The sequence below is a fragment of the Eurosta solidaginis genome, chromosome 2 (assembly GCF_040869045.1).
Source record: "Eurosta solidaginis isolate ZX-2024a chromosome 2, ASM4086904v1, whole genome shotgun sequence".
NCBI classification, from domain to species: Eukaryota; Metazoa; Arthropoda; class Insecta; order Diptera; family Tephritidae; genus Eurosta; species Eurosta solidaginis.
Window position 1 is genome coordinate 58,386,702 of NC_090320.1, and position 14,082 is coordinate 58,400,783.

Genomic DNA, 14,082 nt, shown 5'->3' on the forward strand with positions numbered 1-14,082 from the left:
GGACGCCGCGCCCCCACGCCGATATTTTTGACATTCGGCGGCGGCGTGCGAAAAACGACCAAAATCGGCGGCGTATATCTTTAGTATGTATGTAGATAACTAATTGGTTTAAAAATGTTTGCATATGTTAAGAATGCCCTATTTTGGAATAAATTTCAAAAACGGCTTATGGCTTAGGCAGATACAATCCATCAACGTCGCGACGCACGCCATTTTCCACTATAAATGGCAAAAATGAAGTAACACATATGTGACGTGGTTGAGGTATGTCAAAAGTAGAAATTTGGCTAATTATAAGGGATGTGACGACTGATGCGTAGCCTATCTGGCGTTTACTACTAAAATAAACACAGCCAACTTTTCGGTTAGTTTTTTTTCTTGTCCGCCAGGTGCCGCATTTTATCTGTTTAAGCCATTATTGCAACGTAGATTCAATATATTCTTAAGCTGATAAGGCATTCTTCAAGCGAATTATGATTATGAGATAAGGAGTGATTCATTCGAATTTTGAGAGGTTTTTGGAAATACAGACATTTTCATAGGTTGAGCGATCTTCTAATTAGTCTTCGGCTTTCTGTAATGTAACTATGAGTGTTTACAAAGATGAAAAATATTATCTTCTCACCAAATTGCTAACCATAATACACCTGGTAATAAAATGTAGATGCGTGTTTGTATAGGCAGGAAGGCAAATTTTGTGTATAAAATACATAAAGAAAATCGTTTGAAAATTGATGTTTGTTAATTTTTAAGATGAAAAAACCAAAAAACCAACACTTTATTCAACCAAAGAATAATAAGCTACTTAGATAACCGTGATATATATTTTCATGCAAACGCGCGATAAAAAGTGCATATCGTCTTATACTATGTATGTTCACACTTAATTAAGTATATACATTAACCTGGGTCGATTTTTATGGACGAAAGTTACCGATACCGCGCCATCGATTTTTCGATAGGATTTGGGCTCAGAAAAAAAGGTTCCACTACGCATACCAAAAAAAAATATTTTCGAGCCTGCGAAACATTTTTTGGATTTTGGGGTGTTTTGGTCGAAAAATTTACCATTTCGTAACTTTTTTTACGGTTTTTTCAGCATACATGTATTCATTTTGAAGGCTTCAAATCATTTTTTATGTATTTATTCGTGGTGAAAATGTTTTAAATATTTTTTTCAAATAATGTGTAATGAAAATGAAATTTCGCAGGCTCGAAAATAATTTTTTTGGGTACGCGTAGTGGAACTTTTTTTCCTGAACACAAATCCTATCGAAAAATCGATGGCGCGATATCGGTTAATAAATCGACACACCCTAATATACATATGTATACATCAGTGGCACATTTTTTTTTTCAAATTTCGTCAAATAAATTCATTTCGTTTTCGATTGTTTAAGAAAAACCTCCATTAATTTTGTTACTGACATTATAAAACTCAATCTCAAAAACGTTCTCGAAAAATTGTAAATTCGAGAAAATTTTACGAAAATTTCATAAAAAAAATTTTTATTTAGAGTTTTCTGAATTGGTTTGAGTGTGCAGTTTTGTAGCCCAATTAATTTTAGTCTAACATGGTATGTACATGTTATAGGTCACTCAAAGTTCGTATCCATTTTTGACAACTTTAATTCCGAAGTTTGTTTTATCCTTACTTTCATAACAAGGCTAAACTTTTTATATGTAAGAAAATCTAAAACAGCCTTTGGAAAGAAATTGTCAAAAATCGTTGCGAATTTTGAAAGACCTTGTTGCAATTTATTAGACTAAAACTGATTAAGCTAAAAAGCGGCAAATTCAAAAATAGTCAGAAAACTCTCACAAATTCTCTAGATTTTATGCTGCACCTCCACCTATTACACCTATATGAGCTTATCCAGTCGATTTGTAATGCGGCAAGGATGTAGGATGCAGTTCTGCCTTGTAGCGACATTAGATTTGGCCATACCACCATCCTAAATATACTAGGAAATTTTAGGTTTTTCTCGAAAACATTTTTAAATTTGGTAACAAAGTTTTTGTTACACACTATTAATCTCTTTCAATTAATTCGTGCTCTTAAGGCGAATCTATACAAGTTGCCGGCAAAGCGAATTCAACCAATTCGCCGTGCAGAAGAATGTCAAGACAAAAGAAAATTTGCTTTGATTTCGATTAACTGACATATTGTAGTACAAGGCTTTGTATGGAAAATTATCAAGAAGAAGCAATCAGCTGATGTGATAACACCTGGTACTGAATTCGCCTTGACGTTGAGTATGGAAAATAATCAAGAAAATGGCTTTCAATAGTTATTTAGTTTTTTTTTCAGCATCTGACGCTGCGTGAAAAATGAATAATTTTGTGAATTCTGCTATGATTTCAAAACCTTTGGCACTTTGTTATAAAAATGTTTCTTTTAAGCGGGCAAAAATCCATATTTACAAAATTTTTTTATTCAAATAAATGTTAAAGGCCATTTAATGTGTTAAGCGTAAGTTTATCGTTTTGGTAAAGTTGCTACAAATCCCAAAAGGTGTTATTGAAAAAATTAAATAAAAAATCGGCACGTAGTAAAAGTTAAAAAGTTTAAAAGCACTATTTTCCAGAAAAGCTAACGGGTTCAAAAAAAAAACATTCCAGCTGCTATTATGCGAGTGCCTTTAAAATTTGCATAGGATTCTCTGACTAAGTACCTATAGCCCCTGTTTCGAGTGTTGATCGGAATAGAATCGACTATTTGTCAATCGAATCATTTCCAATAAACTTTATTGCTGTGAAGATTAATAGCCAAATCTTTGGCCCTTTATAAACAGGGAGTATATTCGAAACAGATTTTGCTATTTTTTTTACTGCTCAATGTATTCAAATACGTTGTACCTAATATAAAAATAATCGATAATCGCTCAGCGGTTGACTTTTTTCAGAGATCGACACTCGCAATAGGGAGGATAGATATAAACTAATTAACGTAGTATTACAATTCATTTGCAAAATTAACTTCTAAAAAACTTTCCGAGAAAGAGTTAAAATGCTAATGACTCTTCTCAATAACAGAAATAATAGACCTAAAACTACATGGTTAAAGATAGACTTCTCACAACAACAACAAACAACATGGGGAGGTATGCTGAATTGCACTGCTACATTCTCCAACAACTTTCATCACTGCCAATCTTTTCATCCCAGTAGGAAAGCCTTTGCAAGCCAAGTGTAGCTGGAATTGCAATACTTGTTTTTAACTCAAACAATTCGAAGTTTTTATTTTAGACAAAATATTTTCTATTCGTGCAGTGACAATATTTGAACGAGCGTAAACTTTTTAAAGCGACTAAATTGATCAATGTATATCACATGCTTTTCAGCTTGAATATACGAAATTAATGTATGTTGTTGTTGTTGTTGTTGTAGCGAAAGAGACTATCCGAAGGTTTTGGTGAGTCTTATCTTGTTGATGGTCATCTTTGTACATTGCAAATTTTGCTGCATAGGTTGTAAATGCAATGACGCCATACCATTTGCGTAAGATCCTGAGCTCCCATAAGGCGCACAGTGGGAAGGATGAATATTCTAGGTGGACAAAAAGTATCTCTCACGTCAAGTTATTTTAAATTTCGTGTTATTTTATTAGAAAGTAGAAAAAGCTATTATCAACGTTTCAAACGCACGCTCAATCAAGTTCAAGAAAATCGTGAACAGGTGGAAATAATTGCAAAAATATGGAAATTTATACAGTGGTCTCACAAGGGTCAAAACCCCCCAGTGGGTTAGGAGGTTAGAATATACCCGCGGTAGGTATGTCTGTCGTAAGAGGCGACTGAAGTACCAGATTCAAGGGGTTGTGTGGCGCAACCTTTTCAGGTTGTCAGCGCAATATAAAGCTTCTCCAAACCCAATTGTCAACCCCACCTTCGAGCGGCCGGCTCGTGAGTACCTAACATAAACTGAATGAGTGCGTAGTGTTACCAGAAGTTTGTTTGTGGGCTTGAATCGTAGTAACATAAATGCAGCAAGGGACCAAAAAAATGATAATTAGTAAGTGTGGGTAGGACTTAGACCAGCTTACGAACTTCGAATTTGAGACTTTTGTATACCAAGTATGTGCATTCATCCCACAGAGGCGTAGTAAATGCATTTTAATCTAAAATTCATCTAATAGTTTCTAAATTACAATTGATTATTTCGAAGTAAACCAGCAAAAAGTGTTGGTTGAACTGACCGGTCCATGAGGACCTCACATAGACTGATTGAGTACGTAGTGTTCAGTAAAAAAAAAAAAATAGTGTAGTTTGATCAAATAGTTTATGTGGAATTCACAACCTCACCAAAACAAGCTCTTTTCGCTTTGTTCTTTTTTATTATTTTGTTGATTTACTTAACAGTTACGCTTTTCCTGTGCTAATTAATACTTCCAACAGTTATCATACATCATTAGTTACATTTCAATGGTCTAAATCGTTAATGGCTTTATGATAAACATTCAACTGGAATTATTTTCATTATTATTTGTGCGGACGCTTATTTGTATGTAGGCTAGATATATCATTAAATTTAAACCATTTTTTGCATTTAATATACATAATTATTACATATGATTTTATGTACCTAATTATTATATATATATGTATACGCAGCTAATATTTAAGTATTATTAATCTATGAATATATGTAACTTTATAAATTTTTTTTTGTTTTTGCATTTTTAGCTAAGCCCATATCCGTGCCTTATTCGCTTCATTCGCGCCATTTTTTGTGTATTTATAGTTTTTATATTACAAAAAAGTTCTATTATTTTATTTTCTTTTGTTTATAACGCAACTCATTGCTCGCTGGCTAACAACTTATACAATTTTTATTATATTATATTATGTAGGTTTGTTCGATAAATTGAATGAATACAGGAACGAGTTAGCTTTAAAGCGGCTGAAGATCTGGGGATAAAATCCACAGACCGGAACGGGCCAAATCGTTGCCGAGACAGTCGGGCTAGTATCTCCTATCATACCCAGCAAAGAATTGACACTCAACATTCGGTGAAAGCGTTCCGCTTACAACAGCAGGACAGAAGCACGAATCGGCCTTCATTGCAATTGATTTAGATCTATTTCATTTCTGCAAGGCCTAGTCCATTGCAATGTTTTTCAAAAATTTTCAAGATATATTGCTTCAGTATTCCATAATAATATTTGGATATTAATAATTTACAAAGAGGTTTTTTCATTTCAAAATTTTCCAAGCGAGGTCGACCCTCGACAGTGGTTTGGCAAACACTCCAACTAAATTTATGCCATCATAAAAGAGCACAATGCAAATTGGAAGAAAAGCTTGGCCTAAATCTCCTCGGAGTTAAATTGGGCCAAGTAGATATTTATTTATTTCAATGTTTGGATAACAAGTTAAATAAATACGCGTGCAGCCAGCTTTTCAAATTATTTATTGTATTCCCGTTATCTCTTCGTTTCGCTAAACACGCTATTGTTCTTCTGTATACAGTTTAAATAAATCTACTACAAAGCTGTGCAATCTAATACAGTGTTTGCTCGGCGCTACTGCAAATATAAAATATTTAGTCCGCAATTTGCCTACCACTGATGGACAATTATATGAGAGGAATACAATTTTCCACACATAAATCGTGTAAAAATATGTACGGATAACTGTAAAGAAAAAGATGTCAGCCCATTACAATCTCAAATAAATCTACAAAATATTCTTGTAGCATTTTTGTTACTGGTTTATTGACCAACGAGCGATAAGCCTTTTAACAGTTTAATTACTAACTTTACCACTTATCAAATAAAATATAAGGTGGTATGGAGTGTGGGTATTGAACTTTTTAGTATTCCGTTTGCTTTACTAACATTGATTTTGTATTATCTAAACAAAAACAGAAAACAAAATTATGACAATAATTTTATTTCAAGGTTCGAATCGAGCTCAAGGCCAGAACAATAATTTTTTTCTAATGATAATTATTGTTATTTTTTAATTTTTCTAAATTTGAAAAATTGTATTTTGTTTTTGGAATAGTAAGTAGAAAATTTTTCAGACAACCTGCCATAGCTGCGCAGATAGATCCATTTCGAAGGGTGCTAAGCCTTCATCATCAGTATGCTTTAGGCATGCTGCGCTAACCATTTAGCTATACAGCGGTGGTTTGTTTGACTGGCAAATTTGCTACTTCTATTCCTTTTTACCAACTACATTTATTCAGTGTTGCGCCATCTGGTGCAAATCACTGATAATGCTGGATTTTTGTTTATTGTCAATTACTTTGTTTGACATTCCCAAGTGCTCATGGTTTGTTAACAATTGTTTTTGTTTTTATCGGCCTATTGATAAATCATTCAAGGTTCGAATCGAGCTCAAGGCCAGAACAATAATTTTTTTCTAATGATAATTATTGTTATTTTTTAATTTTTCTAAATTTGAAAAATTGTATTTTGTTTTTGGAATAGTAAGTAGAAAATTTTTCAGACAACCTGCCATAGCTGCGCAGATAGATCCATTTCGAAGGGTGCTAAGCCTTCATCATCAGTACGCTTTAGGCATGCTGCGCTAACCATTTAGCTATACAGCGGTGGTTTGTTTGACTGGCAAATTTGCTACTTCTATTCCTTTTTACCAACTACATTTATTCAGTGTTGCGCCATCTGGTGCAAATCACTGATAATGCTGGATTTTTGTTTATTGTCAATTACTTTGTTTGACATTCCCAAGTGCTCATGGTTTGTTAACAATTGTTTTTGTTTTTATCGGCCTATTGATAAATCATTCAAGGTTCGAATCGAGCTCAAGGCCAGAACAATAATCTTTTTCTAATGATAATTATTGTTATTTTTTAATTTTTCTAAATTTGAAAAATTGTATTTTGTTTTTGGAATAGTAAGTAGAAAATTTTTCAGACAACCTGCCATAGCTGCGCAGATAGATCCAAAAACAAAATACAATTTTTCAAATTTAGAAAAATTAAAAAATAACAATAATTATCATTAAAAAAAATTATTGTTCTGGCCTTGAGCTCGATTCGAACCTTGAATGATTTATCAATAGGCCGATAAAAACAAAAACAATTGTTAACAAACCATGAGCACTTGGGAATGTCAAACAAAGTAATTGACAATAAACAAAAATCCAGCATTATCAGTGATTTGCACCAGATGGCGCAACACTGAATAAATGTAGTTGGTAAAAAGGAATAGAAGTAGCAAATTTGCCAGTCAAACAAACCACCGCTGTATAGCTAAATGGTTAGCGCAGCATGCCTAAAGCGTACTGATGATGAAGGCTTAGCACCCTTCGAAATGGATCTATCTGCGCAGCTATGGCAGGTTGTCTGAAAAATTTTCTACTTACTATTCCAAAAACAAAATACAATTTTTCAAATTTAGAAAAATTAAAAAATAACAATAATTATCATTAGAAAAAAAATTATTGTTCTGGCCTTGAGCTCGATTCGAACCTTGAATGATTTATCAATAGGCCGATAAAAACAAAAACAATTGTTAACAAACCATGAGCACTTGGGAATGTCAAACAAAGTAATTGACAATAAACAAAAATCCAGCATTATCAGTGATTTGCACCAGATGGCGCAACACTGAATAAATGTAGTTGGTAAAAAGGAATAGAAGTAGCAAATTTGCCAGTCAAACAAACCACCGCTGTATAGCTAAATGGTTAGCGCAGCATGCCTAAAGCGTACTGATGATGAAGGCTTAGCACCCTTCGAAATGGATCTATCTGCGCAGCTATGGCAGGTTGTCTGAAAAATTTTCTACTTACTATTCCAAAAACAAAATACAATTTTTCAAATTTAGAAAAATTAAAAAATAACAATAATTATCATTAGAAAAAAATTATTGTTCTGGCCTTGAGCTCGATTCGAACCTTGAATGATTTATCAATAGGCCGATAAAAACAAAAACAATTGTTAATAATTTTATTTACGATAAAAAAATGTTATCAATGCACATCTATGGTGAGTAAACGACAAACGAAGCGATAAAAAAACTATTTATGAATATTATACTACTTAATCTATAAAAAGGGTTTAGAAAAATATGGCTGTCGTATGTAGATACATGATTTGTTGTTGTACGACAAGAGAATGAAATTTAAAAAAATATATAGAAAGAAATAGTAGCTTGCTAAAAATCTAAAACATATCGGCAAAGTATGCATGTATATAAAAGATAAAACATAAAGCAATAAACAAAAAATGCTATAAAACAAGACAAAAGACAAAAACATTACGATATTAATTAAATTGCGATGACAACATAACATCCTATACGTGTATACCACGAATTCAATCGCAAAGTATTAGCAGTGTAAATGAAAATGATCTACTACAAAAATAAAAACATACAATATATATATATATATATATGTATATATAAGTATGTACTTTTTTTTTCTTACTCAATTATCAATTATATACAATTGTGACGCTTTCATGTGCGTGCATGTTTTTTTGTGTGTATGGGACGTGCGTGTATAAGTTTTCTGACGAACATAACCGACCAAACAAGCAACATTACAATCATTCAATAAGAAAATTGCAATCGTTTTGTTCTTTCTTCATATTAATGCATTTTTTCTCTACAGCTGATGTTGTGTATGCTGGGTTTGCAATTGCGCATGCGCATTGTTTCCACCAGAATGTTGTAAATGTGGAGGCGGTGGATGTCTCCGCCTGAAAAGGTTGTTTAATATTTGTTGCTCCAATTCAATTGCGCTGGCTGTATTGGTGTTATTATGGTTGATTGCCTCCTGTTGTTGTTGGTCATGCTGGGTGCTAAACAATAGTTGGGAAGAGGGAGGATCAGTCATAAGAGCAGTAGCTGCTGCTAAAGCTGCCGCCTGTTATTGTTGCGGATGTTGGGGTTGATTGTGCTGTTGCAGATGTGGAGGCAATTGCACTCCACTTCCTTGTGACGGTGGTACTGGCAGACCGGCACCGGGTGGCACCGAAACCTGTGACAATGGTGGTTGTCCGTAGACACCACTACCAGGTGGTTGTGGCAACATATGATGTTGTGCTGCTAATTTGGGGCCATCTTCAGCTTTTTCTTCTTCACGACGCTTCAGGCATGCTGCCTTTGGGTTCAGATTACGTTCACGCACTTGCTGTTCCAATGTCATTATCACCTCTACGGCCATATTTAGTATGCCGAGTTTTGTTTGTGGCTTATCAGATTTTAGATGTGTCATACACATGCGCCCCAGTTCTTTCAGCGCTTCGTTAATATCACGTATACGTATACGTTCTCTTGCATTATTTGCTTGTCGACGTTCTTTTTCTCGCATCGCTTTAACCGCAGGTTCTACATCATCATCATCATCTGCTGATGAACAATATCGGCGTGGTCGTTTTGCACCTTTTCCGCTAGCCCCTTGTTGGTTATGTTGTGTAGCCTCCATAGAGCTCGTTGGCTTCGTATCGGGTGCATCAACTACACCGCCCATGGCCCCACTCATAGATGAAGTCGAAGCGCCACCGCCAGAGTTAAGTGATGCGGATGACATGGCTATTGTGGCGGCGGCAGCAGCAGACTCTTTTCGTTTCTTAGATTTCGTCGTTGTTCCAGAAGCGTTTGATGTTGAAGCGGATGTACGTTCCATTTTTATTTGTGTAACCGTTGAAGGTGTTCCGCCCATTCCACCTACCGTATCAACGGAGGGGCCTGAACCTCCTAAAACATCATGAGGTGAATGCAGTGCAGAGACACCACTTGTGCTTCCTACGCCACCTACCATATGTGACGGTGGAGATGTTGGCACAAAATTAGGCAAGCCATCCATATTGTCCATAGCAGATAGTGCTGCGCCTACGCCGCCCAGCAGCTCAGGCTCACAATGATTGCGTAACACATTTAACGCGTCATCAAGACGCTCCTCCATACGTGCACCCTGGAAGACCGCTGCCATTGTGTGTAAACCGGCAGGTCCAACATCATTGGCATAACTACCACCCACACCTACACCCATCCCACCACCACCAACGGAGTTCACACTGCTCCCACCACCATTCAAAACAGCTCCCCATGGTGTTCCAGGTCCTGTACCACTAACAACCGATTTATCAAGCAATGATTGTGTTAATGGTGGTGGAGAATTTACTGGAGTTGAAGGGTTTGAACTAAAACTGCTAATACTCTGATCTGCAGCTGCTGCTGCTGCCGCAGTCATATACATGTGTTGGCGCAATGAGGCTGTCGCATTCCCTGCCGTAGCAGTTGGTCCTTTTGGTCCAAGTCCAATACCACCAACGCCGACCCCTACACTAAAGGCATCCGCTTGTACAGCTGGACTATGTTGTTGGCTATGATGTGCATGCGATAGCGGATGGTGAGAATGTGCATTAGCCGTTGCTAGCGCATTGTGTTGGGTATTATGTTGTGGTGAATTATACAGCGCTGCAGGGGAATGTGCCGTTGGACCACTTATTTGTTGTAAATTATTACCTCCACTACGAAATGAACTCATCGGTGGTAGTGACGTAGGTACAGGACTATGCATACCAACACTATCAATTGGAAGTCCACCAGCCATACCACTTGGACCTGACATTCCATGATGTTGCGCTTCGGCGTTATGATGTTGTTGTGTTGCTATATGATGTGGATCCAAAGATCCATTGTTTTGATATGAATTCTGATTACCATAGCCACTAACGGGTGACGAATACCAGCCACCACCGGGTCCACCTGCAGATACACCACCACCATTACCGAGATTGGTGTCGAAATACTGATTTACTCCAGCCCCTCCATCTCCAAAACGATTACTACCTGCCGCTGTGTCGTGCATTGGATTGAAATCATCGTTTGGGTACATACCATTTTCCATGCCAAGACCGCCGTAAGGTGATTGGTAGCCACCATTTCTTTCGGCGCCACTTGAAGACGGCTGTTTGTTAGCAATTTTGTTGAAACAGTTTTGAAATACCTCATATAGGTGCATAGGTTCATCGTCACTGGTTGCCATTGCAAAGATTAGGGGCACTTTTTTCTGTAAAAAATGTTTGTTTAAAACCCTGTCTTAACTTGAAATTGATATAAAAATGGCATATCCCTTAGTGTTTTTTTTTTTTAACAGGACTTTCACTTACGGTTTTTTTTGCGAGTATTTCAGAAGCAATGGTAATTAATTTTATGTTTTATAATTTTTTTCATAAAAATTATTCTAAAAACTTTTTTTTCATTGCAATGCAAGTTCAATAACATACAAGACTTGATAATATTTCACAAGACGGTCCACCAACTAATTTTTATTCAAAAATTATTAAAGGGACATCAAAGGCGCGTCTCGACTACAGATATTAGAATTCGAACGCGATAATTAAAAAAATTTTTTTGTGAGATATAAGCAAATCATCGGTATAAACTTTCATGTGGCTATTTTATTTTTCTAGATTTGTTGTTCACACATACAAATGCAGAATGGTTGTTGTTGTAGCAGTGCTTCGCCCCATCCAACAGGTGTGACGGATCACAATTTGTCATCAATATCCTCTAACGAAAGTCCAAGAAAACTTGCTGTTTCAACAGGGGTGGACCATAATGAGAGGGGTGTTACGAGGCGTAAGTTCCATATTACAATTGAAGATATGTTTAGCGTCATGTGGGTACATTGCAAGCAGGGCATACATTTGGTATGTCGGTGTTGGTTCCGGACAGGTAAGAGTTTAACATGTTACAGTATCCAGATCGAAGTTGAGCTAGAGAGCGCCGATATAATTTTGATCCCAAACCGCTGACGAAGGCGGCCAATGCAGAAAGAAGTTCTGTCCTTATTTCGGACCCTCACGGGGTCATATTCTCGTTATTTTCAAATGTCTTTCGCCAGAAATAAAATTTTGAATTTCCACTTTAGGATTCTAAAATTGACGGTCGAAACGCGTATTTAATAATTTTTGATGAGTTAAGTAGTGCACCATATGTAAAACATTACCCGATTTTAACTTTTTTCAAATTGCACACTAATTATATTCTTTTCAAATCGTTAAAGGATACGTGGCCAATAAAGAATGCATCACACACCCGCGAGTATGTGCATTTCCATTTCATAAATTATTTATTAGCTTTCATATTCAACTGCTGGGGACAGCCACCTTCTAAACTACACACAAACAATTGCATATACTCACTTTTGATTTCAGATTTACAACTTTTTGGCTCCTGCCTTTGTTGATTTACTTTCCTATTGTCTTCGTAGTAGTTTTCTTGCCCCTTCTACACCTCTTTTGTAACTTTGAACAGGTATAAGCGAGCTTAGTTCGCAAGAGTAAAGTTCGAGGAAGTTTCCTCGGTCTTTGAACGTACTACACACGGAAACACAAACAACTTAATGGTATATTCTTTCTTGATGGTAGCACGGGGGCTCGGAAAGCTTTCAAATAAGGCAGCACAGGCTGCACAATGAGGTAGAAGCCCCACTTTAAATTAGTTCTGATTAATATTCCGATTATTTTCCTTTAATATGTCAAAACAATGTTGCTGATGTAGTTTATTTAGCGTTTTGAATGAATGTTGATGCTGCTGCTGTTGCCGTTTGCCACAGCTCGGCTCGCTCACACGCACGATTCTTTACTCTTATTCAATGGCTTTATTGGGCCGTTGAATGCGTCATTACATAATGTAGGTAGCGTACGAACATTTTTTCGTTATTACATTACACTTTTTTCACTATTTCAAATAAAAAATTTTTAATTATATCGTTTAAAATGTGCAATTTACCCCAACAGAACCCCACTAAATTTTTAGATTAGTAAACTATTGACAATAGAAATGCACAAGAGAAAATGGCGGCGTATTTGTTCACTTCGTTCAGTTTACTCGAGTTCATTGCTTTAATTTTCGAGTTTTCTTTCGTTCAGTTGGTATATGCTTGATTCATGCCATGGTGTGTAGAGTTGCCATAATACCTGCAAAGAATACCCTATCGTATAAACAATTGTAGGTAAAACGGACATCACCGATCTCCTTTTACAGTTAGAAGCGTAGCCGCACCGGGCGTTTTTTCCGACGCTTGCTGAATGGCTTTTTGTTAAAAGAGGCCACAGTTTGCATTTCATGCGAAATTCACGTCTAATTTCCTATTAGCTAGGTATTGAAAAATTGTATCTACGCATTTTTATGATGAATTTGGTTTTGTGTCGGGGTATTGTGTTGATTATTTGCAATTGATCTTCTGTTTCACAACCACAGTTTATGTTAGTATAGACTCGTTAAAACAAGTGGCAGGTAATTTTTCAATATAACCTCAAATCGAAAATTAATTTATGCCTCTACAGCAAACTTTAGCTGTTGAGATTTGTTCAATCTCAAATATGAGTATAGTATAACACCACAAAGAGGAAATCTTTTGTATTTTTTGTAGAGTTATCATGTGCCTTTGATACTGTCCCTCGTAGCTCGCTTTGCTGTAAGCTGGCCTCATATGGTCTGTCGAGTCATTTGATTGAAATAGTACGCCTTATATATGGGGATACTACGAGTCAAGTATGGTATACTGGAAAGCTTTCCACAAAAATATGTACTCCACAGAGTTTATTTATTTATTTATTAGTCTAAAAATTTAACAATTAATCAGACTAAAGAAAGTAAAGTATAAAAAACAAACAAAAGGCTTGTCAACTTAAATATATGATAATTACAAAAATATACTGTATAATTATGTATTAAATCATTCGAATGCAAAGACACACAGAGGTATAGGGGGTTAAACCTTACATATTTAAGGTAGTAAGTAGGTACTTTTTAATCCTGAAAATCGGATCGCATGTATCTAAATTGTTGCAGTGATTACTGAAATCATGACAAATACCACGAAGTGGGTCATGCATTTCAAAGTTCGTTCTGCATGTACTTATATGCAGTTGTTGAAAATATCTAGACGGTCTGACTGGCACGTTGAACTTAATTTCGATAAGCAGAAATGGGCTAGCTATCATCCCTCTTAAGAGTTTTACTATAAATAAGACATTAAGCATCTCCCTACGGCTCTGTAATGGAGGCAACTGTAATAGTTTTAACCGGCTGCAGTACGGTGGCAATTGTTTCAAAGCAAAAAGCAAAAACTGTTTTTGGACCGATT

At 35.9% G+C, this 14,082-nt stretch overlaps 1 protein-coding gene across 2 annotated transcripts; it reads right to left on the reverse strand.

The window, feature by feature from the left end:
• Positions 1–5,283: 5,283 nt before the first annotated feature.
• On the reverse strand, positions 5,284–12,838 carry da (daughterless). Of its 2 annotated transcripts, XR_010949481.1 has the most exons (3): positions 12,134–12,838; positions 8,404–10,995; positions 5,284–5,856 (listed from the first exon to the last, which is right to left on the reverse strand). XR_010949481.1 is itself a non-coding variant. In XM_067765479.1 (2 exons), the coding sequence occupies exon 2, from the start codon at positions 10,969–10,971 to the stop codon at positions 8,848–8,850; it is 2,124 nt and encodes a 707-aa protein (XP_067621580.1). In that variant the 5' UTR covers positions 10,972–10,995; positions 12,134–12,838; the 3' UTR covers positions 7,921–8,847. The 2 variants fall into 2 exon arrangements, 1 of the variants encoding a protein (XP_067621580.1); XM_067765479.1 differs by lacking the exon at positions 5,284–5,856 and having other exon boundaries at positions 7,921–10,995.
• Between the last annotated feature and the right edge of the window lie 1,244 nt (positions 12,839–14,082).

Bases quoted from the DNA above. Each gene is read 5' to 3' on its own strand.
- da (XM_067765479.1), bottom strand. From the start codon at position 10,971: ATGGCAACCAGTGACGATGAACCTATGCACCTATATGAGGTATTTCAA.